Raw genomic sequence first — 27,875 nt, 5'->3', positions numbered from 1 at the left:
TGACTGACTCAGCATTCTCACGACCGTGGGACAGGTATACGAACCCTGTGCCCTTGTATTGATACCGATGGACCAATCGTAGTTCTAGTATTACAGGTAGACAGACGCCTGTACTTGTATATAAGACCGACAGGACAAGCTGGAGTCCCCATCTTGTCCTGGTTACACATCAACCAGTTTTACCATCTACATCTGTGCGACAGATCGACCCTGGTCCGCAGACAGCGGCCAAGCGTTCATAAGACTACTCCACTGGGCCGACCTCTGGTCATCGCTGTGACTGGAGGTTGGACCCCTCACGATTGACTTGAGACCTTGCAAAGGCCCAGTCACTGACGACGACGAACCGGATGTACGGTGGCGCGACTGGCCACCGTGACAGGTCGCATCCCAACGTTAGCCTTATCAATCATAGCATGGAGCGAAAATGGACCCGCTGAATGGTCATTGATAAAACGGAGCTTAGAGGAGTGTGGCTTAGAGACTGCATGAACAGGCATAGAGTACATCCCCGGAAGGAGATCTGGTCTGAATGGATGAGAGTATCGTTGGAGGCCTTCTTCTTCTTTAGCATATTGGGAAATAAATGTTGACGCCTCCTCAGTCAGGGGAATGCTCCCACCATCCCACGTGTCAGGAAATTCCAAATGATCAGTCTCAGCAAATGGCCAGAAGCCTTCTCTCAAGCCACGAAGGACAGAGTCAACAAGCAGGCAATTTGGATGGGAGGATAGCAGGGCTTCAAAGTGGTCAACAGCGATGGGTGTGACCACTTGAAAGAGATCTGGATTATCGGTAATGGTACACAGGGAGACTGGATTATTCAATTCATTTTGAGGAGGTCCGGGGATCGGTCTGAGATGCTCCGAGAGAGATGCGAGAGGAGTGGTATATTGGTCACAATGCTCTCAGAGGAAGCTGCGGGAAAAGTGTGGGTACCTATTTTCGTTTGTCGGCAGAGGAACCACCTTTCTGGGGGCAGATGCAGGCGGCGTGATCTCAGGCACGGCAGACTGAGCAGATGTGTCTGTATTTACATCCGTAATGATCGCAATTTCCAGAGTTCCACTTTCTGCAGATCTCTGCAGTTCGAGAGAAGGCTCCTCCTGAGGTCCCTTGCAGCTGAGAAGAGGATCCACCTCCACCTGCGATGATATGCATGGTGTAGAGATGGTTAAAGCTGGAGAGGTCTGTGAGAAGGAGTCGGTTGCTTCTCCCAACGGCACTTCGGACAGCTCAGTCATAGTTGAGAACCCGGGAGGCCTGCGCATCAGACATGGCGATGAATAACTCATTAATGTGGTCGGCATAACCTTGGAGCTCGCAGAGCCGATGTGGGAAAATGAAGGAGACAGCTTGCTGGTACTTAACCCAGGCATTGGTCCAGTCTCAGTGCCGAGAAATGTGCCAGCTGGGTTTGACCGGGGCACTGGCTGTGACCTCAAGGTCCCCGAGTTTGATAGATTGCTTGAGATCTCCATCGATGGTGTAGAAGGCAGTGAAGATCTTGTCAAGGTCGACATATCAGTTGCTAAGGATGTCATTCCATACCGATTCTGAGACATTAGGGCAGTCGGGATGACAGACAACTCGCTGTCGAGAGAGGGCGAGGTCTCGGGTGTAGTTCTCCTTGAGTTTGAGTGTAAGTTGGAGCTCAGGGGAGAGGAGAGACGGTCCAAGAGACTTGGGGAAGGGGAAGAGAGATTCATCGACTTTCTTTCCTTGCTCTGAGTCTGAGTCATCAGAGGCATCTCTCTTGCGCTTGTCTCCAACTGCAGAGGAGGGCTCGAGAGCCTCTGAAGAAGTGAGGATCTGAGCGGAATTCTCCAATGGGCCTGGTGCCTGAATGGCACCTCTGTCTCCAGCTTCTCGTTGGGCAGATTCGATCTCGTCGAGCTCAGCAAGATAGACAGCATAAGCTGACCGTTTCACTGCCTCTTCTTCAGGGGCGGTGTCATGGTAGCTAATGGCCTCGAGAAGCTGGATGGATGCCTCTGCTTTAGATATTTTTGACTTCCGAAATTCCTCCACGGCTGCTTCACATGCGATAACACCTTCTTGTTCAAATTGGTGCCCAGTGAGTTGTCGGGATGTATCGGATGACTGAGTGTGGGAGCCATCGTTCGGAGATGACATAAGGGCACTTAATGATTCGAAAGATGTGAACAAAGAGAAGTATGAAGCTCGAAAAATGGCACTTCACGACGTTCCTGGCAAGGCAAAGGTGTTAGTAATGGCAAGGCGTGCGCTGCACGGAAAGACAGACCTAGCAAGGTGGAGGTGTGAGAAGGGTCAAGGAGGGAGAGCACCCCTGAAGCACACCTCCACCTAGTAAGCGGGAGGGTCCGACCCGGGAAACACCTTCCGCCTCGACAGAGGCAGCGCTCCCGAGACCCCCGCCAGTCTGTGGAGCTTGTCCGCTGGACGTGACTCGCGCTGCGAGTGTCATGAGCCATCCAGACGCTGCCTGGGTTTCGAGTCAAGCCGATGACCGCCGCGTCGATTAGACTTGTTAAAACCTTCCTCTAAACTCGAAAAAACCGTGATTCTCAGCTGTTGATTGGACAATCACGGTATTTCCCACGAAGATTCATTATGGTTTCTTCAAAGTTTTTTCTCATGGTTATACTTTATGAATTTTCTCAGGGTATTTCCTTGAGAAATATTTGGCTATGCATCTTGTGTGTCCCGCTTCGGGTGCTCTTCCTCCGTTTGCATAAGCATATCCCAACTTGAATTGTGTAGCTCGACACTTTCTGATACTGACGGTGCTTTCGGGTCTGCAGGATGCTGTTGACTATCAACAGTGAGCAATTGCCGGAATGCAACGACTAAGCATTGCATACGCGTTGATGGTACAACTGATGCCAACCATCGTGTTATCTTCCCTCCCTCTGCCTGTTTTCGCGGAGTCAGATGGTGGCGATAATGCAGGGCGTGTTATTGCAGTAGTTCTGTTCGGTGAGCTATTGCATTTGGTGTCCTGGAAGAATAACTGGTGACCTTTAGCTGCTCAGGCCTTCTCATGTTCGCGACTATCTTGTCGTTGCTCGGGATGATGTACCAAGAGCATCAAAAGCGCGCAGACACGGTCATTCTACCGCCTCCTGCCGATTTGATGCCCGCGTACCGTAGCCGCGTCGCTGCCATATTCCGTCCAGGCTATACGAATGCTCTTCCGGCCAACCATGCATGGGCCGCTGGGCCAATGGAACAGCGTCCTCCGGAGTAGGCTCATAGATACAGCCTCTAGTTACCTGCAGGAAGACAGTCGTTCCTTTGTAATAGAGGCTGAGATCATTACCGATGACCCGCTGAGAAGTCCCCCGTGGGAAACCGGACTTTGAACGATGCCGACGGCAATTCGACGCACGAATCTTTAGCGCTCAAGTCGCGTGCAGCCACAGGCGCGTCTTACCTGTGTACAAGCTTCGCGAGCTGTAAAAAGTTCTCATGGCGACGGTTCCACCTACTGACGACATCCAGGATGATGGCGACATATTCGGATCTGTACATATGGGCCCTCAGGTACTCAGCTGATCCTTCAGTCTTCCGCAGATATCCCAGCCTGCCAGTGGCTATCCGTATCATTTTATTCATCGTGAGAATGTCACCACACTAACATCGGATGATTCTCATAAGCCTTATGTATAGATTAATCTCCTGGTGTAAATACTCAGGATGATAGTGAGTTCGGGATGCACTCGAGGTCACGGAGCTTAGCGGAATCGGAGTCAGGGACTCAGGACAACTCGGAAATTTCACGAGGTCGCGCGCATGTGCACAATGGCCTGCAAGATGTTCACTATGCACGACGGGAAATGCACGGAGGTTACACAGCATCACTTTACCCCCCGCTACGATCTAGTCCAGTTTCGCCGACGCGTTCGCGCGCGCCTTTGAATCTGCTCATCTCGCAAGTGTCTACATATGCAGTTCAGCACCACTCAAACGGTCCTGTACGAAGTGTTGTCGGTACGTCGCAGGCATCAATGAGTTGTAGAGTTTAATGATCTTGTTGCGATAAGGTACTGCTTCAGGGATAAGGCGATCGAGAAAAGACATGATTTTGTAGCCGAGCTCGATAGTCTGGCAAAAGATCAGAGTTGTCGTGATATCGGTGGGGGAAGCCATCTCCAGGGGTATCAGGAAGCTGATGTCGAGGAAGTCCGTGCTAGAGACAGCATGCTCGAAGAACCGCGGGATATATTTGATGTTGGAGCAGTCAACCGAGTACCGAGCATTGACATAGTGCCCAGGTTGGAAGCCCAGATTTTCAGCAAGAACCAGAGTCCGAGATGGAGTCGCCATGCCAGTGAACGCTGCCCAAACTGTCCAAGCTGACAAGATAGCGCGCATAGTCTTGATGGACTTGAAGATCTCGATCCACTCGCCACTCTGTTCGTCGACGAGGTGGGCTTCGTCAACGAAGAACCAGCAGACAAGACTCTTGACAGCTTGCTGCGACAGCAGGCTACGAACGCGTTTTGACCGGAGCATTTGAGGGCTCATGATGGCGAGACGAATGTCCTCTCCGCTGACAAGCTCGGCCAGAAGATCGCGATTGTTGTGGTATGCTTCTCTCATAGTGTCTTCGTTGATAGCCAGTGCACGAATTCCGTGGCTATTGGCCACAGTTTCCTATACTCAAGGTCAGAATGAAACTACTGTCGGTGTGCTTGTCAGCACGACAGTACCTGCTGCAATGCTAGCAATTTAGTAGGCACAATCATGAGAGCTATTCCTATCTTCATCTGGGCTTGTGCAGCCAGTAGCGGAGCATGCATAACCGTCGTCTTCCCCTGGCCCGGCGCAATGACGAGGAACAGATCCTTGCCGCGGATGAGGTCCATGCCATGGCGTAGCTGGAAATCGCGAACCGAGGGAACTCCGCACTTCTGAACGATCAGCGACTCAAGCCATCCTGAAGAGCCTTCTGCAGGTATGATGGACATAGAGAACGGCGTGGATTACAGCTACGTAGCATACATACAGAGTTGACGCGACTGACATCTCTGCCACCGACGCGTTTTGGGAATTATAGTTTAGTGCCGATGACGCAGCCGTCCCTTCCGCTGTCTGGCACGTAGCTCAAAAACTCCCACGGGGGACTTCTCAGTGGGCTCCCGGATAATGATCCTAGACTACCTCCGGAGTACGTGTTCCCCCCAGCGCCTCCTCCATACCAGAAGGAAATGTACCCCCACCCCGAAATTATCACGGAACTCGATGACTTGGGAGAGAGCCCGCCTGATGCTGGTAGCACTGCTCCGCCGGGCGTTCCTCCTCCTGTGCATACCAACGAAGCTGTAAGTTCTTCTCTCATCCTACATGTTTTTGCCCTGCTGTCCGCGCTTCACGTAGGGTTACGTCGGGTTGAGTCAACATTCTTAGTAATCACTCCAGGACTTTTATTGGCAGACGTTTGACTAATGTACATTTTCTTCATGTTCGCCGAATACGGACGGGTTTCGATTATTCAGGCTACGCGAGCTGTATATCCTAGTCGTGCACTCATATCCTTTACGCTGCATACCTTATGTACCCATAGCTAATTTTTAATACGTACTTCGTAAATAACTATATAGTATGCGGTGCCTAATTAGGAAGTTGTCGTTGAAACTCAGGTAACGGCGACAACGTCTCTCCATTCGCTATCATCACAACATTTCTCCAGAATATCTCTGGATCGACCGATGCTCAGACAGAGCTACCGTGGACCTTCTGAAGTTTCGTTTCCAGTAGTATTCGCTGCTATGTTTACTGACATGTTGGCTCGACAAAGTCTGTCTGCTTATAGTTCTGAACAGCTCTCAGGTGTTTATCGCTAGGCAGTGTATTTGTTACGCACCAAGTTTCTCGGCGCATTGAAAATGTCGGTCCTTGAGGTTTATGTTGCGATCTGCCATGATTGTCTGGAGGGTCTGACCATGCTTGGGCTGTGCCGTGACAGCAATCCTGACCTTTGGATGAGACGATCACGTTCTCCACTAGCTGTGAGTATTACCTCTTACTGTGTTGGTTGAAACCCAACCACCTGCGACGTTGCAGTTTGCTCTCCAGCTTGGGCCGGTCTCTTTGCAAGGTCTAGATACTATCATGGACATCGATTGTCCCGACTTCAAGGACTTATCGCGCCTCACCACTTTCTCTGGTATGTCCGCTCGACGTACATACATCCGGGACTTGCGCGCTGCCATACGCGACCAACAACGCCGCACCGCCCACCTGGAGACCGAGCTCGTCCGTTCACAAACCATGCAGAGCATCTGCCGGGCGGAACTCTCTAAGTTGCGGCGTCAGCTCGGGATAACACCGGACCGCTTCAGCGAGGCGGATATCGACGCGCTTGAGGCGACGGTGCGTAAGCCTCATGCGGCTTCTCCTGCTTTACGCGATATCGTTGGGGCAAAATTTGCAGCGCCTCAAGGGGATCTGGCTACTGCTCGGCAAGAGCTGGCTCTCCAGCGGCGTGGCATCCTGAGTCTAGAGCAAGATGACGATAGAAATATTCCCACATGTCGTCCACAGATCACGCGTATCCTCCTCTAGACTGTGGTTGTTCTGTCGACTCACTCGCATCGTCTGCGTGAAGAACTCAGCCGCGAGACAGTATACTGTAATCCAATCGAGGCTGGATACGATCTCAGAGGAATATGATCTCTCTCGCGCAACGTCTCACGAATACGAAGAGATACTCCAAGGGTCCCGCCACGAGATACAGGAGCTGGCTACAAAGAACTTTCGTCTCGCTGAATGGTCTACTCTTGCTAGCATCAAGCATCATACAAGGCGGCATGCTCTCGCCTTGATATAATTTCTGAAGTCCATGGTTTCTCGCGTGGTGTACGGAATGACTACAAAGGAATGCTCCAAGAGCTTCGCGAAGAGATACAGTTATTAACTACAAAGAGCTCTAGTCTTACTGAGCTGTCTCGCGAGCGCGGTCGGATAGCCCGCTTGAAGACCGTCCATGCTAGTGCCACGATGAATCACTATGAAGTCCACTACCAGGCCTCTGTCGCATCTCGCCATGACATCGCCGCTGTCTTTCTGGGGTATCAACTTGGCGTCGAGTCCAAATACCGACGTTCGCTGTGGCAGCTCTTCACTGCGTTGCTGATTCTTTGGCGATTCACTCGATGTCTTAGCCGGCGGCTTGCGGCCGCTCAGGCTAAACACTCAGGCTATTATGTCCCTTGGGAACCTGTTTCGGCAGTGAAGCTCACGAACACCGTGGTTGATCATCTGCAGACCTTTGAAGCTGGTCCCTGCACTGGCGAAGACATTGGAATTGGTCAAATGAAAACCTTGCAGCTGGACTGTCAGTGTTCTACTGAAGACACAATGATTTGTGGTTCTGCAGAAGTAGAGATGGTCGTCGGCTCAATTGATACCCCTGCAGCGCTCCGCACGCAGGGTTCCTATGGGATGAAGTGGATCTCCAATCACTAATGCTGGGCTTCGACAGCCTGCACAGTAGTCATGCTCAGCTGCTTTGGGAATATGACACAGCGATCTCGGCTTTGCGTCGTGCGGAACAGCATATCCGAGAATTGGTCGACGACAGACGGTCTCTCTCTGCCGGCCTGGCTACCTTCTATCTGTCGCTGCATCATCGCGGAAGAATAGCACCATCGGATCCCAGGGCCAACTCTTTCGATACTATGATCTCGACGCATGAGGTCAGTGCACAGCCGACGGAGATGCAAGCGCATGACGACGTGGATCGTCTAGCGTTGTCGCGTACAACCATCTGCGTAGTATCCCAATCTGAAGATGTGCCTCGTCGACGTGCGTCTTCCGACATCTCCACCATGTTCCTGGCTGCGGGAAACCACCCTCTGTCATCCGCCTCGCCTCTCTCTCTTAACTTCCGAAGACCACCCATAATCGTCTCTCTTCCATTGGCTGGTACTACTTGGTCAGCGGCGCTGTTTCCTTGGCTGGCTCTCACGCGAAGTACTACAGGACGCAAGATGCAGCAATTGAAGCCGCGCATGACACCTGTACCCTGTGATCCATCGTCTTCAGCATCGACGGCCGAGTCTCAATCCGTGGCAAATTCCACACTCTGGCAGGTGCGCGGGAACAATTGTCTTCTTCGCAGAGCCTGTTTGAAGTTTCTTCTTCGTGCAGCACTGAATCTCCGATGCTCTCAGCTAACTATTCTGGGCCTAATGCACCTCGATTTCGCGTTCGGGACATGCGTTCGAGCTTCTGAGACCAGCTGTAGAATCCCACGCCTTCTATGAAAGACCGAACCAGCCATCGCCCTATGCGTCCCGCAGTGAGCAGTGTCATAATTCCCAAGCCACAGATCGTGCGACTGGTGCACGAAGCGCCGCTCACGTTACCGGGCCGAAACACTGGAACAGAGGACCCGCCCGCAGACAGCGAATTTGACCTGTTGTAAGAGTTAGATCCAGCAAGATGCAAATATTGCATCTGCGCGAACGTTAACGTTGCCAAGCCATCCTCCGTGCTGAAACATATCCCCCATTACGCCTAACCTCAACCCCGTATTCCTCTCTTCGCCGCCGTCTGTTGAAATTGGCGCACGTCTCATCCCTACGTTTGCACACCCATTGGAAGGGCGTGGTAGGCCCGTACCGTCATCCTCTCGATTATACATAGCACGCGTCCCATTGGCGGGCCATCTCTAATGCTTATCTCGATTTGTACGCCGGTGCGTCACGGTGGACGATGTGAGGTTGATTTGTGCCGTAAGCAGTAATGAAGAAGAGAACAGAGCAAATGCGTAAATTCACCCGGCCGGCGGAGACGGCGAGATGCGTCGGATGAGTAGAACAAGGTGTGTACGTCTTGCTACCGAGGACGAATATCGGAGGAAGGCTAGACGGCAACCATCAACGCTCGAAAGTGCCCGGAAAGAACAGTGAGGCAGAGCTGGAATGATTGAACCACAAACCATAACTGTTGAGTGAGGAGGCATCTGAATCTCCAACTCTGGGGTGGTTGATACTTCCAACTGGAGGCCGATCATCTGCTGCAAGTTGCGCTTGAGAGTCGGTGCACAGGCTCATGTGTAATTCTGACACTCTAGGGACCTGGAAGTAGACATGGTTTTCCGACGAAGATCGAAGATTGAAGGAGTATGTTCTGCTCTGAGTTGGAACGCGCTCGCAACCGAAATTATCGACACGTACTTTCCCAGCGAGGCGATACGTAAGTCATCCACGGGCTGGCGCAGGTCTTCCAGATCGCGCCCGGGTATTACGAGAGGTTGTCGGGTGCTCAAGTCTGTGCGGCGAGGAGCGCCACAAGGCCAATACATCAATTGGAAAGAGGCTATCTGTTCCAGAAAATGAAGGCACGGTGGATAGCAGCGAGATAAGTCAGCAGTTCTATCCCTGAGAAAAGAATTGCAGGACCCAGGAAGGCGCGACGTCGGGAAGAATTGCCTGTCTTCAAAAGTTAGCGGAGGCGGAAGCGGACACAGGGAACCAGGTACGTAGATGACAATATATGTCGTAAAGGGGTCACTCTGTGAGAGTCGCCAAGATGATGTTACACAGGAAGGATACTGGCGCAAGAGGCTGACTTCGATGCTCGGTTGATCTTCAAGACAACTGTCTGAGAAGATGAAGATGCTTGGGCGGGGAGCAGAGAACATGCAAGGAAAGTCCGCTAAGAGTACATGCAGGAGTACGGGGCTTGAACGGAGGAAAGGACCCGCTATTACGCGCACACACCATCGCAAGCCACTGCGAAGTAGAACGGGGTCGGCACAGACTCACAGAAGCGTAGTCAGAAGTAGGGTGATAGGCGTCATCGTTCATGAGCCGGACAACATGTCAGACTCCGGAGGTTTTGGCTGAATCAGGGTGCTTTTCCCGCGGTGAGAGCGTGCTGCCACGGTGGAAGCGGGATGCTATAAGATGTTTAAGAGGACCCGACGCGTCTTCGGCTCACACATGGCTGCACTGTTGTTGGACGCGATGAGCCGAACAGAAGGAGGAACGGCGTTGACGAAGCCTTGTAAAGCCTACGAAGGTACGGCAGGGGCCATGCCAGCCGCATCAAGGTTTGGAGCCTCGTCTGACAGCGAGAACCGCGCAGTGGTTGCACTTGAGCACTATAAGGCCAAATGAAATGCATCGAGAAGATGCACGCTGGGCGCTGCTAGTCAGCAAGCAGGTGGAGAGGGCTCGCGATGCGGAGGTTGTGTGGTGCGTATTCATTTACCCGGAGTCCGTGTGCTTCGAGCATGCCCACCGTCCACCTGGGAAGCCGGCTGTTCCGTACGCCTGAGAACGGCACCGATTCCTGTAGTACACGGGTGTGCTTCGATATCATTGACTAGGAAGTGGTAGTGGACGTACGTACGTACTGGATTGCCTAAAGTGGGTTGGAAAAAGTCAAGGAGCCTACGTTGAACCACAGGTCCATAAATATGATCCGCTGGAAGGCAAGAATCTCTAGTAAATGCATGAGCATGGCTTGCTTACATTTTGCAAGGTAGCGACAGGAAGCACAAAAAGGGACCGGCATGTCTCGATTTTTCCGTGCTGCTCGAAGGCTGGAAGACGAAGGAAGCGGAGTTGTGGCTAAGCGTCCGCACGTTTCTCAGGCACGAAATTGAAAAAACATTTCAGGCCCAGAGTGGTCTCCAAAGAATGACGAGAAGATTGATCGCCGAGCCTCAACAGAATGTGCAATAGAGAGTGTACGCAAGGCGTAGATGATCTCCCAGCAGACTCGCAGTCCAGGACGCAGTCAACATGAGAAAGCCATTAACAAGACAAGCAGCCCCGGGCTCTCTCAAACCCTTCGAAGACTAGACGAACGATAAGAGCCCATGCATCGAAAAGAAATAACTTGATACTTACCAATCGTGGTGGCTAGAACGCAACCGCACTGCGAGGCGGGAGTCCTTTCGGTGTCATGTGGGCATCGTCAATGGGTGGTACAGAGCCTCGTGATACGACTGATGCACGGTCGTGTGAGTGGTACTGCATATCGCAAGATTGCTGGGGATGCTGCTAGAGTGAGGTGTGAAATCAGACTAAACACGATCGAGACCAGAGAGACAGGACAGCAGGTGAAACAAAAATAATTTTTGTTGCTCGCGGGAGCGGAAGAAAAGATTTGAGGTAAGGTGCATCGTTCCTAGATTTGGAGGGCGACGCACCGGGTTGTGATCGCCAACCGCCAAAAGCGCCCGCTAAAATTGGACCCTGTTTTAACTTTGGTTTCAGGCCGCAGATGCATTGATTTGCTGAGGTGCAGATCGAGGGCCAACAAATTCCTTGGATGCACAGCCGTTGGTTGGGCCAAAACAAATTGACGGTGATCTGGGTAGGCGGAGTTACACCTGAGTCTTGTCGTACAAGCGGCACGTACAGTTTGTAATGCACTTACTTCTGTCTAGTTTCCTACACACGAGTCCAAGTCGCATCAAGCAAGAGGATAGTAACCTCGACGACGTTGAGCGCAGAAGTTTCCGTTTGTTTTGTAAGAGCCCGTTCCCGACACGACCAGAGCCACATGACATCGGGATTGGGCACCTGGCATTCCGGTCAGAAAATCTCAAGCACATCCGCATTCCCTCTGGCAGAGTGGGCTCTCTTCGTGTGTGCTCTCTTGTATCAATGGGGCACTCGAGGTGATTGTAGGCCGCCGCCCCTTGCCTTGCAGGTTCAGACAAGCCTGCAGATCAAAGAAGTCATACACAGTGGTCCTCTGCCAAGCGGGCCTCGAGAACGCAGCTACTGTTGTCGTGGATAGAACTCCTGGAGGGCTCGCCAAGCGACGGCGCGGCGAAACTGCACTCACGGAGCCGCGGCGAATACCGGAGAAACTGGTGCACGTAGAATCTGCCCTTTTTGCCCGAGGAAACATGATTTGTCTCCCACCGACGGTCGAATAATGAAATTGAGGAAGGAATCCAGACCCTAAGCGAGGGTTTATACTTGGGCGTCGATGAAAACGCAATGGTGGATACAGTCCACTACCCGCAAAATTAATCAGTATATTTACTGCTCTGGAACGTGCCCCTTCAGTTACGCTAAGTATTACCACCTGATAGATGTACTAACCTCACGCTTTCCATTTGCCACGCCCGGGCGTGGGTGGCGAGGATTTCGCCAACAATCAGTTCCAGGTTGATCCCTCCTGGTTCACTTGGCGAGTTCAAAGACTTCTGGGAGCAAATGTAGCGAGCTGAGATCGTCACTCATCAACGTTTCAACCCCACGCAGGCCACGTGTGTACGAGGTGAAAACCAATTTCGGCAGTTGCTCAGGAATCCGCTGGACCATACCGGAAAAGGAAGGTTGGGCCGGTCGACCGACGGTGTCCTCGATCGCTCGGACTCTAGTCTATCAGGTACGTTTGCCGTGCCGTCGGCGGTGAACAGCAGTGACTTTCCTGGGTTCGACCGGCTACACAACGAAACGACGCGTTGAGGCTGAGGGACGCTCAGGGCTCAGCGCCGACCACAGCGCCACCCGCGCGGAAGGGAACGGCGAGATAGGACGGGCGGCACGATTGAATAACTAATGGCGCCGCCTCAAGGCGAAGTTTCAGAGCCCGCGTGCTTTCTCGAAGGGGATGTGCTGCGGCAGGAATGCTTCTGAGCTTCGCTGGGGCCACAGAGATCTGGTGATGATACGGGTCACCACTCACGCTCCCAGACAGTACATGTGTGATGACGGTTGCCGAGTATTACGGACGGAGGCCGGGGAGGAGAATGGCGGGTGTGAAAACATAAGTCATGCGATGCGGATGAACGTTGTCCAATTGTATCGATGTGAAAGGAGCGAGAAGAGACATCGATGAGGCACGAAGAGGTTGGTGTGAGCTGGGAAGACATGCTCCGCGAAGATTTGATTCGAGATGCATGTGGTGATTGCAGGGACTGCACGGAATGGTGGCGGTAAGAGGGGGAAGGGCAGGTGAGAAAGCAGGGGGTAGAAACGAAACCAAAAAATGGTTGTAGACGAGAGGGGAAAATGAAGGAGATTGGGAGCTGAGATTGGGAGGAGGTAAAGGAGCTCCGAGGGACGGGGTTTGCGGTTGTTGTCCACATCCAGACGGCCGGCGCGTCGACGGATAGCCAGCCGAAGTGCACCCAGTTCATGCAGTTTCAGCTTGCGACTCGCTCTTCTCCCACTACATAATCCTAATCCTCCTCGGTCCTCACGCTACCACTCCCCCATCACCCGCGAGCACCCACACCCATGGGCAGAAGAAAGATTGAGATTCAGCCCATCACTGTGCGTATCCTTCTCTCTCAGAATAGCCCCGTCCAAGTATACGCTGCATCGACCGCCTTTCTACCCTCCGGCCTATATCCATTCATCTCGCTTATAATAATCCATCCCAACATAGCACGAACGCAATCGCTCTGTAACCTTTTTGAAGGTCAGCTCTATTTTTGCACACAAATCTCTTGGCATGCTCGTCTAGACCGTTCTAACCTCTCTTTCTCCTCCCTCTCCGACCGGTCCAGCGCAAAAATGGTCTCTTCAAAAAAGCATATGAACTGGGCGTCCTCTGCTCGGTCGACGTCGCCGTCATTATCTTCGGTCAGTCCTTGTTGAATATACACCACCGGGCGCTAAATATGTGCTATTCTTGGATCACCAGAGGAACGACCAGGCCATCATGTCAAACTTTACCAGTACTGCTCAACCGATGTTCATAGCATGGTGCAACGTCACATTCGCGTGCGTTCTTAATTACCTTCCTTTTTCTTGACCCTCATTCCGATGTGGGTCTGCCGCTAGTTCGACGGGGAGAAAGACACACGCACACCGCTCGACTTCAATAATGCAAAGACAGGCGAGACAGCAGACGATGATGACGACGGTGAAGACGACGACGGAACGCGTCAAAGTAAACAGCAGCTTCCTGCCAGCAAGCAGAACAAGGTGAAAAGTGAAGGCAGCAGCGGAGCAACTGCCACAGTGCCGATCCGTCCTCTCGTTGCCACAAATACCGACTCGGCCATGACCATCGACGTGTGTAGAATTATACCAATGTCTCGAATCTGACTCTGACGCAGCCTGTGTTGAAATGATAGCTCGATTACAGGAATGCGCGAACATCACCTATAAACGGGTCGTCGTCTTCCTCTATTCCAGTCTCGGGCGAGCGTCACAGTACGGCAACACCAGCAGGCATGCGTGGTGTTCCTATAAACAGTGCGAAGCGGCCGCGGCTTTTCAACGCGGGCGGGGCCCCAGAGTTGCAAAGCATGTCGTCGGTTCATCCTGCGATGGGCGTGAATGCAGTGACTGGGTATCCGTATCGTCTCGAGGTTGATGTAAACCAGTACACCTCACCCAGTATGCCTACGCTCGGCACCATGCCACAATCGCATGCAACTCCGCACTCCTCCATGGCCGCGTTGTATCCGAGCTCTAGTGCTGTCCCCGGGTTGCTCGGTTCGCAAAACACGCACCCAAACTTCCTCCAGCACTCCCCTCCCAATACACTCCGCACCGTCACCTTCCTACCGCACTCATCCTCCCCGTACCAGCCGCAGCAGCAGAATATTTATCACCGGCAGCCTCATCAACAGCAACCGTCGCAGCACTCCCATCCGAACCACATGCCGGCTGATCTGCTGAACACCCAGTCGCAAGACCAATTCCCGTCGTTCGATTGGCCGGTACACCAGCAGCAGCAGCAGCAGCAGCGTGACGCCAGTACGTCCGAGCTCCACAACCTCGCCGATCACAACTAACCACGTTCCTCCACATCTGTTCTCTTCCATGCATGACAAACTTCACTCTGCGGCGCGGTCCTCTCTGGCCCATCAGCGCACGCAGGCCCATCGAACGCAGACAGTAACTGGTTCGACTTCCTCTCCCAACAAAGCGCCACCATCCCACACCCTATGACTATCCAACAGGCTCATCAGTCGCGCCCTCCGTCGAGTAGTATCCCCGGACAGCGTCCGATGGCCTTCTCCCACCCACCATCATCGAGTGACGGCACCTCATCTCACACGCGCCCACAGTCCGGCCACAAGCGTGGGCGCGAAGACGAGGGCGCGAGCGCTGGCAGCAGCGAGCGCATCGAGGAGGACGAGCGAATCAGGCGTCCCGGCACCGGGATGGGCAATCTCCCCCATCCTGCGAGCGGGGGCGCGCCGCTCGAGCAGATCCAGAGCGCCGGCGCGCGACCCAGGAGCGTGGGCGAGCGCCCAGCGGGCTAGTGCGCTACCACTCCGTGGCGCTTGTGGCACTCGCGTGTGCGTTTCTTGGACCTTCCTTTCTTGTGCCCGCGTGGCACCATGGATGATCACGTATCACGACGGACGGACGTGTAGGCAGCGTTTTGTTCAGAGCACATAATGTTCGCATGTTGTAGATGATAAAATAATTTGTTGGCAGTTCCTCGCGGCGTTTGTTCCCTCGTGTTTGGGCCACCCAGTCGCGTCTCGTCTCCGGCGACCTTCTGAGTTCGGTGATTACCAAGGGAAGGCTCGAGAATTCGAGAAGTGCACACCTTCTTAACGTCATGCATCATGATCCAGCTGCTGTTCCCTCGGTCGAACGATTGTGCTTGGGTAGACACGCTTGCTTGCGGAAAGCCGCTCCTCCTCTGGGAGTGTCACGCTCACGGGTAGCGATACCAATGACAGGTCCTCCATGTGGTGTTACTTCAACCTCTGCTGCGCCTGGGTCTTCATTCAATGAGGTGAAATACCTCCTTTGTCATTGGCTGGTGACCGCGAGAGCTCCAGGGCGAAACTGGGAACCGTTGATCCAGCACCGACGCCAGCCGCCCGACAGTGTACGGGATCCTGGGGTTTCCATCAGACCGACGTTGGCGTGCATACTAACGTCGTTCATCACTAACACTGACGGCACGTAGTCCCTGCAGGGGTATCTGCAACGTTACAACGGAGCACGGGGCCTTCGATGTGAGTTCTTGTATAGCAGCTCTTGGCTCCAAACGAATCGGAACGGAGACCACGACGTGCTGTAAATGGATCTTCCAGCTCCTCGTTATCTCTAGTGGGTGAAAAAGTCGTGAACCTTGTGAATCAACTGACGTCCGTGTAGTCAAGGTTCCCAACGAGTAATTCGATAACACATATCGCAGAACAAAAGAGCAGTGCATCTGTCCGCACTGTAGATCCTAACATACGGCCAGACGTGCAGAAACCGAACAATTATAAGGTCTGCTTCCCAATTACTCCTAGGTTCGTTTCAATGAGAACTTGCCGGGACTACCATTGCAACAGAACCGTTCCATCCAACTGTCCGCAGCTTTCATCAAACGCTTACCATTCAAAATTATCCAGGTTGCTCTACAATCATTTGTGATCGCCTGAAGAAAGCTTCTGAGCGGTGTAGCTGTTTATTCTCTCGATAATTGTGGGCGGGTTAACATTGTCCGATAGATCAACGTGGAAAGAGTCTCGACCGCGTGCTTGCACAGTTGCCAGGAAGTCTACACGAAGACACTACGAGCTGTATATCAAAAAAGAGGATAGTCGCCTTTCTCGCATCCAACATTTCGGGGGAATTTTTGACAGCCTGGCATATCAAGCAATTGCGCAACGCCGTCTGTCGATCACGGTTAGTTGCGATCTAGGGTTTGCAACGAAGTAAAAAGCTGATAGAAATGAAACATGGAGTACTTTCAATGGTGCGAGGTTTATCTTTGGGGAGCCATCACATTCCATTCCGTGTTGTATCCTTCGAGCAGTTGTTCATGAAGAGTCTGCAATTCAGTATGTCTACGAACGTTCTTTGGACCACCGTAGGAACGACTTCATCGGCACCACAACCTCGATTAAAGTTGTAAGGGGAATTAGTAGGGACCCAAGATATGACGTAGGACTGACTGTCAATACTTCGTGAACCGATGGTGGCTCCACGCGGCCACAACAAAGTCATTGCTACAAGGAACTGCGAGTGCAACTGGCCTGGGCATTCTGGTCTCGTCAGTAATGAAACTGAGTAAAGATACGACTTAGAAAGTTATATATACTCACAGCGTTTGCACACAGAGAGCTTGCTATACGGTCACGCCTGAAGTCGCAGATGCTGAAAGCCGCCGTAGTCTCGGCAGGTTCTACAAAGATACTCTGCTTCAATCTTGGTTCCTGAGGATATATTATCCGTATCTGACCACTACGCTTAATTGATGGTTTCGATCAAGTTGGCCACAACAGGTAATATGCCTGCCCGAAGTAGCGAAGAAAGATGCACTTCACGCTGCAGCTGGAATATTTCATCTCCTTTGACAGGCTGAAGATTTAAAATTAGCAGATAAAGCTTGAACGAAGCTACTGTTTCAGTTCTCGGTACGCAAAAATAGAAGAAGGTCGATTAATGCTAGTATACTAGCTCTGCCGATGAAGCAGACGCACAGGCGTCAAATAGGCAAAGAGAAGACAACGCAAGAGAACGAAATATTAATACCTACTTGTGCAACTCTGTAGGGATTAGACCTGATTTCTACCGCGAATAAGACATAACAATTCCTCCTCCTTCCGATATGTTTCCGCACGTGAGACACGATATTCTTCAAAGCACGAAGTAGACCCCGACTTGTCCTCCACTCCGGAATGCACAGCATCTCCAGTTTCGGGGGAAAACGACAGGGCCTGCCTTGAATATACCACCAAGAAGTCATCTCCGGAATGGGCCCAAGACGGCGCCGACCGTGTTCTCCACCCACTTTCCGACAACACCCGTGACTACCCCAAAATATCCACTGTCCAATTCGATTCAGCGGCGCGCGCAGGAAGGGCGTGATCCACAGCTTACTCCACTTCCACCGGGTTCCAGCTGATCGCGCCGTCCTTACCGCGGTCAAGCGTGTTGATGCGCGCCATGTCATCGTCGGCGAGCGCAAAGCCGTACACGTCCGCGTTCGAGACGACTCGCTCCGGCCTGGAGGATTTCGGGAGCGGACTGAAGCTGCGGGGGACCTGTAAGTTTCAAGTAGCATACGGGAAAAAATGGTGTACGTACCCGCGCTGTAGAGACCATCTGACGAGGACCTGGGCGACCGACTTGTTGTACTGCGCACGAAGAAGCGCTCGGATTAGAGGAAAGGAGCATAGACAGCGGTGATGCGATACCTTCTTTGCGACCTCCTGAAAGACGGGGTTGCTGAACTTGCCGCGGATAAGTGGGCAGTATGCCTGCACAAATATATTGTGCTTGTCGCAGTAGTTCACAATGGCCTGCTGCTGGCAGAACGGATGTAGCTGTGCGAACATGGTCAACGGTGACGAAGTAAATTTAGCAGCGAGACAAACTTCGATCTGATTGACCGAGGGCGTCTCGAGTCCAGCTTCATGAATCTCCTCGAGGTGTCTCACACCGCTGAAAATGGAACCACATAAAAAACGTGACTGCAATTAAAGAGGTGAGGTGGACCGAAGACGCACTAATTGGATACGCCGATCGTCCGCAGCTTTCCTGCCTTCTTGCAGTCGACGAGCGCTCTCCAAGTTTCCAGACGCTTCTCTTTCCCGGAAAGGGGGGCATGGATCAGGAAGAGGTCAAGATAATCTAGTCAATAATTGAGTTTGAGTAATGGGAGAGTACGCGAATGGGAGAGAAATATACCGAAACCGAACCGCTCAAGGGAACTATCGACGGCTTTGAATGTGCTGTCATAGCCATGTTCACTTGGAAAGATCTTGGATGCTGCATGGACATGCGTAATTGGTAAATCTGACAGAAACAAGAAACGAGCAAAACGCACTGACGAAAATTTCCTCACGAGGGATCCCGCTGTCCCTCACAGCCTTCCCGACCTGTGCTTCGTTCTTGTACATGCGGGCAGAGTCAATATGTCTTCACACACGATGTTAGTACATTTCCCCACGCCAAATAGCGCGCATTACGCACCTATAGCCATGCTTGAGGGCAGCGAGGCATGCGGCGCTGCAGTCATTATTCTGGTAGACACCAAGACCCAGGAGAGGCATGAGGTGGCCTGCGACATGACAATAGCATCAGTAACTGCGGCTCGAACACAGCTCAGTACTCACCGGAGGAGAGACGGACGGTTGATGCTAGCGACAACGTCTCGGTCATGGCGACAAAGCCTTGAACTTGAAAGTTTTGGACAAAGTGCGGAAGACGAGGACTTCCAGAGTCGTGGGAGAGGCTTCGCTACCTTTCGCCGCACCATTTATTCCCTGTGAGGATGCGTCAGCATCCGATCGTCCTCCCCGTTCTCCGCAGTAAGGCTTGGGCTCACTAGACGTCGTCACGGGCATGCCTCGGACTTTGAGAAGTGTGGGAAGAGCAGTGATTTCACAGTGAAGCAAAATCTGTCATTTGCTGGGCAAGCTACAAGCAAGCCGTATCTGGTAGAAGGAACGTCCGAGAGATGTACAGCGGAGGAGAGGCCACCAGTCGGACTGTCCAGTGACTTACAGTATTTAACATCGGGATCACTGCCTATTGCGCGATCTATTGCATCTACGTCTTGCAATTATTTAACTGGGATCTAACAACGTCGGAAGCTAGGACAAGCGACCATATTCACGCCTTCAGAAGCGAAGTGTTTATGAACACACTGACCAGCAACAGACCATGAGTCCGACGACACGAGTATCCGGACATCTTATAAATACAACCTACACAACTTGTCACACATCCTTCTTCTCTGAAGCCACCATCTTCGCAAACACATCCAGCCCAAATATCTTTGTCAAAAGCAGATCCTACACGCCCAAAATCAGTTAACTTGGAGCGACAGATCAGAATGCACCCACCCATGCCCACCGCGGTAACAGCGCGTCCCCCAGCCAGATCCACCAGGCCATCGAGCCCGCCCAGAGCCGCGGGCGCGGGCGCGCGCACAGCGCCTCTGCAACGACGGCCCGCGCGTAGTCGTCCGTCGCCATACGTGCTGTGGGTATCGTGAGCGCGAAGCAGAGGGTGAAATAGGAAAGGTATGCACCTTCGTCGCTCTCGACACGGCTGCAGCTTTCCTGGAAGAGCGCGGCCATAGGTGCATACAGCGAATCCGGGGGGAGCGACGCCGGTTGTGAGATATTACTCTTCACGCCGCCTGTCACGAGCTGGGAAAGTATGGGTGGGATCAGTGACGCTACGAAGCCTCAGGAGATCATACGCACGGTCACGACGCGGATGCTGGCGTATTAGGTGATCAGTTCGACGCTGATCTCGAGTTCCACAAGAGCAACGCACTTAAAGGGGGCCAATTCGATGCGCAAGGTATCGGAGTACGCGTGTAGCGCGGCTTTTGACGCGTTGTATGCGGACCTGAACGGCGAGGCCAAGAAGCCTGCGATGCTGCCGTTGTTCATGATCACGGCGTCCCCCGAAGCGATGAGCAGCGGCAGGAACTCCTGCACCATAGCCATTGCGCCGAAGAGGTTGGCCTCGAACAGAGCTCGCACGCGCGCCATATCGTAGTCGGCGGCAGTGCGGACATATGCTGCAACCATCGCAGGTCAGTCTTTAGCAAGTGATTACGCAGAGCATGAAAGTATACTTTGCCCACTACAAGATACAGCCATTAGCAGTCACAACACGGTAGATCGTACAGGAGACGCACGCGTTGTTTACTAGGATATCGAGTGTTCCGCCAGTTGCCTCCGCGATCTCGGTCTTCGCGCGTCGGATCCCGTCGATATCCGTCACGTCGAGCATGAGCGTGCGGATTCCGAGCGCGCACAGTCCCTCCATGCTCTCGAGGGTGCGCGAGGCCGCGAAAACCGTTAAGCCTGCTTCGTCTGTCTATGAATGTGCTTTTCGGTACCCGGCATAGTAAGTACCTTTTGTATGGAACTCCCGAGCGAGCGCGTCGCCGATGCTGCCCCGGCTGCACCTGGTTAGCAGCACACATGAGCTTGTGGGGGTGGATGGCACATCTGGAAGCTCGCTAACCCAGTGACGAGGACAGTCCTTCGTTTACCTGCCATGTAGTCAAAGCACTGTGAGACGAGTGTCAGAGCACAAGCGCGCTTCCGTTTGAGGACTGCGGAGGATCTTTGGAGAAGACGGGAGGCGCGTGGCGGAGAAGTGAATTTTCCGAATTGTTCCCACGTCGTCTATGGCACATCTTGGTGCAAATTTGTTGCAGAAATCTTTGCAATAAAGCTCATGAGGGCACCGTCATGACGAGGAATAAGAGAGAGGATCGAGTCGCGCAAAGACGGTGAAGCGCCCGAGGTCGGGCGCTTCTCTCCCTTCCCGGCGTCTCTCGTCTACATGTCTTCCACACCTGCTCTTCACCATTGAAGTTACGACTAATTCTCGTGCTCGTACGTATACCTTCGTGACGGCTTCTTTCTACAAGGCCAGGGGTACTCGGACTGCTGTCGGACTCTTGACATGATTCGCGCTGCTGCATGACTTACTGGCTCCGAGCCGGTGCTGAGGAATATTCGTTAAGTCCTCAGGCCTCAGGCCTCAGCTGTCGCGGTATATGACCAGGATAGCTGCTATCTACATGTTGGCTCTGATCCACTCGGTTATCTTTGGGCATCTGCAGTGGCGGTCGATGAATATGGCACGCAGGTGTGTTCTGAGACTGGGAATCTGGAAATCGTCCCGACTCCTGCTGCTAAATTCTCAACATTCTTTGAGATCTGCCGAAATGTAGAGTACGCAAGCACATCGTTCAAATACAACCCTATACAACGCGAAATGACTTCACGATGAGGGCTCGTTAACCTTCTGCTGAATCTGTCCCTTGTCGTGACGGACGTTACCTGGATGGTTATTTCAGCACAATCCCGTCGGATCCGACGTGCACCCAACTCACCAGACACTTCCTGCTGGCGGTCACCTGTGACGGCGCCAACGACAGCATCGACCTTTCCACCAACGCGGTCGACAGTACCCTCTACGTAACCCTTGGCCTGGGCAGCGTCGTACTCCATCTCCCCCTGGGCATGCTCCTCCTTGCCCGACTGTTGCCAGGTGATTGCGCCAGTGAGGTCGCCGATAGTCTCTACGACGGTACCCTTCAGCGAGTGGTACTGGCCGGTGGTCTTGCTGAGAAGAGATAAAGTAAGTGGACTAGGCAACGAAACACTGAAATTCGAGATGCCCGAATGGACATACTTGGGCTCGCCATTGCTGCTGTTGTCAGACATGGTAATATGTTCAAAGTCGTTGGAAGGCGGTGGTAGTGAGTTTGCAGAAAATTGTAGTGGATTGGAATCTGACCAGCAGATGGCGAGTACTTGTTTATATAGAGCGTCGGTGCCGCGATGCCATAGTCCAGCCGCCCATACACCACACCCACTCGCACCACCTGCGCTTTTGGTGCAAGTCGGGCGACGTCACACGACGTCACTCAGGCCCACTGGCACTAGTCGGTTCGAATTCATCTGTTCTCTGTTCTCCACTAGTCTACAACAGGCGCTCAGATTGGTGAGATCAGGATCTCTGACGCGTGACGTCATCCACTCAGGCGCGTCACTTCCACAAAGACTCAGAACGGCGCGACGCGTCCCCGACGCCCTTCACAGAAGCCCCGACGCTCGTCACTGTTCGCTCGCCGTACGCGGAGTTCCAAACCGCCGGACGGACGTATATAAGGACGGCGAACGGTCGTTCGCTCCTCAGAATCCCATCCCCCAACTTGATCCCGCACCACCACCATCCTCTTCATCATCACCATGTCTTCCAGCAACGAGCCCAGGCATATATCTTCTATATTCATCTGTGTTCCCGAGTGCTGACTTGTCCCTCCCTGCAGCAAGGCTTCTGGCCAGTATCACTCGATGAAGGGCACAGCCGTCGAGGCCATCGGCAACCTCACCGGCGCCACGTCGTGGCAACAGTCCGGGAAGGAGGAACACGCCGGCGGTGAGGCCGAGTACAAGGCATCCCAGGCCAAGGGCTACGCTGAAGGTACTATGGACGTTCTCGGCGGAAAGAAGGACGCCGTCGTCGGCGCCCTCACCGGTGATCGCACCCAGGAGACGACAGGTAAGCTTTACAGTGATGCATTGCACGACAGTAACGGCGACTGATACTTTTGCCCCAGGGAACGCTCGCCAGGATAAGGGCCAGATGCAGCAGGAGTTCAACAAGAACGCGTGAGCGCACTTAGACTTTCGATACTACTTCCTTGGCTGTAAAATAGATTGTATTGTATCAAAGCTCGGTAATATTTGGAGGAATCAAGTGTAGACGTAAGTATGCATATACCTGCCAACGAATGGATCACTGAGTCATGGCATGACCAGACCCATACGCCGACGCGATTGAATCCCGGTGAGAATGCCTTGAACATGAAACCCAGAAATATCGAGACGCTGTCCAAACGCGTCAAAAGACGAAAGTCACGAAACTGTCGACAGCATCGAAACTGTCCAGTGTATTGACAGAAATGGTGAGTGGCTCACCTCACTTTGCTCCCTCTCGTGCACATGACGTCTCATGGCCTCGGGTTTCCATCTGTGCGCGGTATAAAGGTGTCGAGACTTCCGCATCTTAGAGCCGGAGGCTTCTTTCTGACAGATCAAATTCTTTAATTGACAGGCTCCGTGCACGAAACATGCGTTCCCTGCAGCCTACGGATACCTGCGTTTTGAGCGCAATTTTAGGCTGCCTCGTATATATGCCCCTCCTCCAACCACCGCCATTGCAGCACGCATCTTCCGATGAGTACCGAGAAGTCTGACGCACTCACTGTCAAGTCCTCGAAGGCACTCACGACTTGCAGCGATTTCTCTCCTAGTGCTGACGCGGACGTCTGGTACGCCGATGGAAGTATTATTCTCGTCGCCGAGAAGACCGCCTTTCGCGTGCACAGTTCCATCCTAGCGGCGAACTGCGAATTCTTCAAGATCATGCTCGCAATACCACAGCCTGCGCCAGGCTCGGACACGAGTATGAGCACGGAGATGTATGAAGGATGCCCGGTCGTCAAGATGCAGGACTCCGCGGTAGACCTGAGACACTTTCTCAAATCCATTTATTACTTCGAGTGAGCATCTTGAAGGACGTTCTCCTTTTGATGCATGCGACTGACTTCTGATAACTTCTTCAACAGCTACTTCCGCGCAGCTATGAAAGTCAAATTCCCTGTAGTCGCAGCGGTCCTCCGCCTCAGCAACAAATACGACGCGCGCCACTTGGGCCAGCGCGCAGTCAACCTCCTCGCCACAGCGTACCCGTCGACACTGCTCCGGTGGGATGACCGCGACGCGCAAAGACTCGTGCCGCCGTTCGAAGGCGAGCATGGCGCGTACATCGCACTCGCGTTCGAGACGGACATTCGCGTGATCCTCCCGGCCATCTACTTGGCGCTATCCCGACGCCCTCTCGAAGACGCGCTCCACACGTTGCGCACACTTGCGGTAGACTCCAGCGTGCACTGGGACGTCGCGGCAGACTTCGTGCACGGCCGTGAAAAGCTCTTCCAGGAGGAGCTCAAGCATGTCTTGGCGTTCCTCGATGCGGCGTTCGCCCGCCCTGGGTGCCAGAGCGGGAATCAGTGCACGCCGAATTTGACTAACGCTGCCAGGACAGCACTGAAGAAGGCGGCGGGGGCGGAGGCGTACCACCAGTGGTGTGGTGCAAATGCGAGCGAGGTGGGCCGCTCGCTGACGCTGTGCGCAACTTGTTGCGTGACGGTGGAGAACGCGATCAGGAAGGGTAGGAAGATGGTGTGGGAGCAGCTGCCCGGGCTGTTCCGGCTTCCGGATTGGGAGACTTTGACTGTGAGGGATGAGCTGTGGAGCATGGAGTAGTTGTTGGGCAGCGGGATAGGTGGCGCACGGGGAGACACGCGCACGGAAGGGATTGGTCGCCCTGGGCCTTATTTCCATGGACGAACAGGCGTTCGAATCTACGAAAGTACTGCATGAACTGGTGCCCGCTCACGCTGTGCGAAAGGTTGGCTGTGAAGCGGGTGTTCGCCGCTTCGCACATGCTACGCCTGTGTGAATATGCTGCGCAAGGAGTCTGTGCGTTCCTTCCGCCTCTTTTGCCAGGGATATCGCAGTGGAGGTGCTATTTCACACCTGCGGTGCCGGAGCGAAAAAGAAAAGGTCATTTTCGCACCAGCGTTGCTGGTACAAAAAACTGACAGAGCGGGTATGGTCTGTAAGTATTTGCTTGATCAGAGACAGGCGCCAGGAGGCCCATGACGATGTCTTTAGAATTCATCGCAATATCAGAGACCATCAAGATAGGTGCACGAATCTTCGATTTTGGACTCTCAGTGTCTTCACCATGGGACATTCCGGGGAGCAGCAATGCATTTAATGCATATCGTCCGTGCCGTGAGGTAGGAGTATTCTCCGCCGTATCAAAGATCCTATAACGAAGTGAGTGAGTGAATAAAAATTTTCGTGTCTGCGCAACAGAGCAGAGATATGCAGGAAACTGGGAGCGTAAAATCCAGAAGGTGCGTTGTTATTCAACTTGGATAAGTTCGTCTCAACTGAGAAGGATGCTAGACAAGGAGAGAAATGAGCGCTGGTACATGTTGTCGAAAGAGGCAAGCTGGTAGGAATGGGCGCGCACGCCGAGATGCCGGAGGCATCACGAACGCGTCGGGCCGCGGAACCCGCCAATCCGAGGCTCGGGCAGACGGTGGACGTCCCTCCTGACCCTCGCACTGGGATTTACTTCGGAGTGCTGCCGGAATTCGACGTCGTCGCGTTCATTTATCGTGTGTTATCGAGCCTTCGAAGATCTTGGGTGTAGCATTTATAACCGCTGCCAGAGCTATCGCTATGCACGGCTCTCCGGCAAAGCCTCACCTTCCCCCCACAATAGCAGTACGTTCGACAGATGTCCTCTACCCTCAAAATGGTGGAATATCGCCAGCTTGGTAAGTCGGGTCTCCGCGTTTCTGTGCCCATTGTAAGTGTCTTATTTCCTCGCTCGGGATGCTCCTGACATCCTGTAGCTCGGGGCTATGAGCTTTGGGTCTTCCGAATGGGCGGTGAGTGTCCTCGTTTGTTGCGCCCGATGTGTCTCATTTGTGACTTGCAGCCCTGGGTAATCAACGAGGACAGGGCAATCCCTCTCTTGAAGGCTGCTTGGGATCGCGGTGTCACAACCATCGATACAGCCAATGTATACTCCAACGGTGAATCCGAGCGTATCGTTGCCAAGTTTATCGCACAGGTCTGTTCTGCATGAACCAATTCGGGCAGAGTTTCCTGAAGAAGACCCTACAGTACAACATCCCCCGCGAAGAACTCATCATTGCGACCAAGTGCCATGGCCTCGTCGCCAAAGATGTCGGCGTGCGCACTTCCATCAATCCTCAGTTGAGGTCGCTACCGCAATATGTGAACCAGTCCGGCCTCTCGCGCGGCGCGATCTTCAAGCAGGTCGAAGCATCTCTCAAGCGCCTGAACACCACCTACATCGATCTCCTCCAGATTCACCGTTTTGACGACACCGTTCCCGTGGAGGAGACTATGAAGGCGCTGCACGACCTCGTCGAGAGCGGAAAGGTCAGGTATATCGGCGCGAGCTCTATGAGGTGCTGGCAGTTCGCGATGATGAATGAGGTCGCGGATAAGCGGGGCTGGACCAAATTCGTCAGCATGCAGGATGAGTACTCATTGCTGTACCGCGAGGAGGTGGGTTCGCACTTGCATTACGGTCATCCGACATAGCATCTGACGTGTACTAGGAACGTGAAATGATCGCATACTGCAACTTCAACGGCATTGGGCTGATCCCCTGGGCTCCTCTGGCTGCGGGTGCACTCGCACGTCCGCTCGGTTCTGAAACCACCCGGTCAGAGGCTGCCAAGGGAACAGTTTTCGAGAATAAGATCAAGGCGTCCGACAAGGTCATCATCTCCCGCGTAGAGGAACTTGCCAAGAAGAAAGGCGTCGCAATGGCGCAAATCGGGTTGGCGTGGATCCAGACGAAAGTTACCAGCCCAATTGTAGGCTGCAGCTCTGTCTCGCGCTTGGAGGAGGCGATAGTGCAGGGCGTGGACCTCACCCCGGAGGAAATCGCGTACCTTGAGGAGCCGTACGTCTGCGTTGTTGTATCCTTGAATGGATACTGATCATTCGTGCAGATATGAGCCGAGACCTATCCGTGGTCACGCCTGAAAGATAACTGTCTAGGTGGTCTCATGTTCCAGTATATTGATGTCGTTCGTCGACTAATGGGGATGTAGCATCAGTGTAACCTTCTAGTATTATGGGAAAAATACACATTCTATGTCACCGTGAAGGAAATGTAGTGTTCTGAAATACTGCTCTTCCTACGCTTGCTCTTGACATAGGTTTCAACCTTCCGAAGTTAGAGCATGTGGTGCTCGGAGCCTACTTGAGTGGAAGGAATTTGTCGCTGCGCGACGCGACTCCCTTGAGCTCACATGTCGTTTGAGAACTGGATTTGTAGCGCTGACGGCTGATAGCATTATATTCCTATGGCATACGCTCTCAGGACACAATGAAATACAAGGCTAACTGAATAGTTCCTGGGCGCAGTTATAACACAGACCTAGTATCAGGAAAACAAAAGGGAGGTTAGTTCGTAACGCTTGCGAATCAAAATGCTTACCTGTCATGATATAGTTATTGGCTTATGACCTATTGGATGTTCACAGAAAATCACAGCCAGCACGCGCGAAGGACAAGATAACCGAGCTACCCGTGGTCAATCGTATTTGTGACCACTCGAAACGATCTAAGTTCGCCTCGAACCATTCACGATCATCCTGGGGAAGCTCGATATTGGTGTGGACCCGAATCTCTTGGAGCCTTACAGGCGACTTCCCGATACCGGCGCCTTCGAGGTGAGGAGTCCCACCTTGGATGCGATTTTGTACCATGCGACGAAGTAATTTGACAGATTCGGGGCGATCCCAAGAGTCCCATGAGCTGTCAATGACGACAGATGACAATCCAACAAAGCACTGACTTCTTACTACCATGCAGTCGAGGAACG

General features: G+C 53.0%; 13 protein-coding genes across 13 annotated transcripts; 8 read left to right on the top strand and 5 right to left on the bottom strand.

Annotated features, from left to right (window-relative positions):
- Nucleotides 1-1,389: 1,389 nt before the first annotated feature.
- Nucleotides 1,390-2,136, bottom strand: SCP_0906080 (hypothetical protein; the record flags this gene model as incomplete). Its single annotated transcript, XM_027761840.1, has 2 exons — nt 1,390-1,506; nt 1,552-2,136. The coding sequence occupies 2 exons, from the start codon at nt 2,134-2,136 to the stop codon at nt 1,390-1,392; spliced, it is 702 nt and encodes a 233-aa protein (XP_027617641.1).
- A 728-nt stretch (nt 2,137-2,864) lies between these two features.
- On the top strand, nt 2,865-3,232 carry SCP_0906070 (hypothetical protein; the record flags this gene model as incomplete). Its single annotated transcript, XM_027761839.1, has 2 exons — nt 2,865-2,961; nt 3,018-3,232. The coding sequence occupies 2 exons, from the start codon at nt 2,865-2,867 to the stop codon at nt 3,230-3,232; spliced, it is 312 nt and encodes a 103-aa protein (XP_027617640.1).
- A 692-nt stretch (nt 3,233-3,924) lies between these two features.
- SCP_0906060 (P-loop containing nucleoside triphosphate hydrolase protein) lies at nt 3,925-4,955 on the bottom strand (the record flags this gene model as incomplete). Its single annotated transcript, XM_027761838.1, has 2 exons — nt 3,925-4,641; nt 4,698-4,955. 2 exons carry the CDS (start codon nt 4,953-4,955, stop codon nt 3,925-3,927), a joined length of 975 nt encoding a protein of 324 aa, XP_027617639.1.
- A 240-nt stretch (nt 4,956-5,195) lies between these two features.
- On the top strand, nt 5,196-5,429 carry SCP_0906050 (hypothetical protein; the record flags this gene model as incomplete). Its single annotated transcript, XM_027761837.1, has 1 exon — nt 5,196-5,429. One exon carries the CDS (start codon nt 5,196-5,198, stop codon nt 5,427-5,429), a length of 234 nt encoding a protein of 77 aa, XP_027617638.1.
- A 670-nt stretch (nt 5,430-6,099) lies between these two features.
- SCP_0906040 (hypothetical protein) lies at nt 6,100-6,552 on the top strand (the record flags this gene model as incomplete). Its single annotated transcript, XM_027761836.1, has 1 exon — nt 6,100-6,552. One exon carries the CDS (start codon nt 6,100-6,102, stop codon nt 6,550-6,552), a length of 453 nt encoding a protein of 150 aa, XP_027617637.1.
- Nucleotides 6,553-6,987: 435 nt separating this feature from the next.
- Nucleotides 6,988-8,145, top strand: SCP_0906030 (hypothetical protein; the record flags this gene model as incomplete). Its single annotated transcript, XM_027761835.1, has 3 exons — nt 6,988-7,324; nt 7,420-8,081; nt 8,140-8,145. The coding sequence occupies 3 exons, from the start codon at nt 6,988-6,990 to the stop codon at nt 8,143-8,145; spliced, it is 1,005 nt and encodes a 334-aa protein (XP_027617636.1).
- A 5,060-nt stretch (nt 8,146-13,205) lies between these two features.
- SCP_0906020 (hypothetical protein) lies at nt 13,206-15,190 on the top strand (the record flags this gene model as incomplete). Its single annotated transcript, XM_027761834.1, has 7 exons — nt 13,206-13,241; nt 13,357-13,389; nt 13,478-13,553; nt 13,615-13,694; nt 13,755-13,988; nt 14,051-14,678; nt 14,793-15,190. The coding sequence occupies 7 exons, from the start codon at nt 13,206-13,208 to the stop codon at nt 15,188-15,190; spliced, it is 1,485 nt and encodes a 494-aa protein (XP_027617635.1).
- A 2,431-nt stretch (nt 15,191-17,621) lies between these two features.
- Nucleotides 17,622-19,043, bottom strand: SCP_0906010 (Uncharacterized oxidoreductase; the record flags this gene model as incomplete). The annotated part of the gene is made up of 10 exons (XM_027761833.1): nt 17,622-17,706; nt 17,760-17,912; nt 17,967-18,016; nt 18,077-18,205; nt 18,257-18,323; nt 18,389-18,512; nt 18,570-18,650; nt 18,709-18,800; nt 18,855-18,942; nt 18,998-19,043. 10 exons carry the CDS (start codon nt 19,041-19,043, stop codon nt 17,622-17,624), a joined length of 915 nt encoding a protein of 304 aa, XP_027617634.1.
- A 560-nt stretch (nt 19,044-19,603) lies between these two features.
- On the bottom strand, nt 19,604-20,905 carry SCP_0906000 (NADPH-dependent 1-acyldihydroxyacetone phosphate reductase; the record flags this gene model as incomplete). The annotated part of the gene is made up of 9 exons (XM_027761832.1): nt 19,604-19,678; nt 19,730-19,866; nt 19,918-20,038; nt 20,096-20,111; nt 20,169-20,418; nt 20,476-20,483; nt 20,539-20,707; nt 20,759-20,811; nt 20,871-20,905. 9 exons carry the CDS (start codon nt 20,903-20,905, stop codon nt 19,604-19,606), a joined length of 864 nt encoding a protein of 287 aa, XP_027617633.1.
- Nucleotides 20,906-21,638: 733 nt separating this feature from the next.
- Nucleotides 21,639-22,084, bottom strand: SCP_0905990 (hypothetical protein; the record flags this gene model as incomplete). The annotated part of the gene is made up of 3 exons (XM_027761831.1): nt 21,639-21,697; nt 21,751-21,983; nt 22,053-22,084. The coding sequence occupies 3 exons, from the start codon at nt 22,082-22,084 to the stop codon at nt 21,639-21,641; spliced, it is 324 nt and encodes a 107-aa protein (XP_027617632.1).
- A 633-nt stretch (nt 22,085-22,717) lies between these two features.
- On the top strand, nt 22,718-23,039 carry SCP_0905980 (hypothetical protein; the record flags this gene model as incomplete). The annotated part of the gene is made up of 2 exons (XM_027761830.1): nt 22,718-22,925; nt 22,984-23,039. The coding sequence occupies 2 exons, from the start codon at nt 22,718-22,720 to the stop codon at nt 23,037-23,039; spliced, it is 264 nt and encodes an 87-aa protein (XP_027617631.1).
- Nucleotides 23,040-23,602: 563 nt separating this feature from the next.
- Nucleotides 23,603-24,694, top strand: SCP_0905970 (hypothetical protein; the record flags this gene model as incomplete). Its single annotated transcript, XM_027761829.1, has 2 exons — nt 23,603-23,928; nt 23,995-24,694. The coding sequence occupies 2 exons, from the start codon at nt 23,603-23,605 to the stop codon at nt 24,692-24,694; spliced, it is 1,026 nt and encodes a 341-aa protein (XP_027617630.1).
- Nucleotides 24,695-25,742: 1,048 nt separating this feature from the next.
- SCP_0905960 (Aldo-keto reductase dtxS3) lies at nt 25,743-27,031 on the top strand (the record flags this gene model as incomplete). The annotated part of the gene is made up of 6 exons (XM_027761828.1): nt 25,743-25,814; nt 25,861-25,896; nt 25,947-26,081; nt 26,135-26,545; nt 26,599-26,948; nt 26,998-27,031. 6 exons carry the CDS (start codon nt 25,743-25,745, stop codon nt 27,029-27,031), a joined length of 1,038 nt encoding a protein of 345 aa, XP_027617629.1.
- Between the last annotated feature and the right edge of the window lie 844 nt (nt 27,032-27,875).

The sequence above is a fragment of the Sparassis crispa genome (assembly GCF_003851025.1).
Source record: "Sparassis crispa DNA, contig_000008F, whole genome shotgun sequence".
Lineage (NCBI taxonomy): Eukaryota > Fungi > Basidiomycota > Agaricomycetes > Polyporales > Sparassidaceae > Sparassis > Sparassis crispa.
This window is presented reverse-complemented; position numbering and strand designations above follow the sequence as displayed.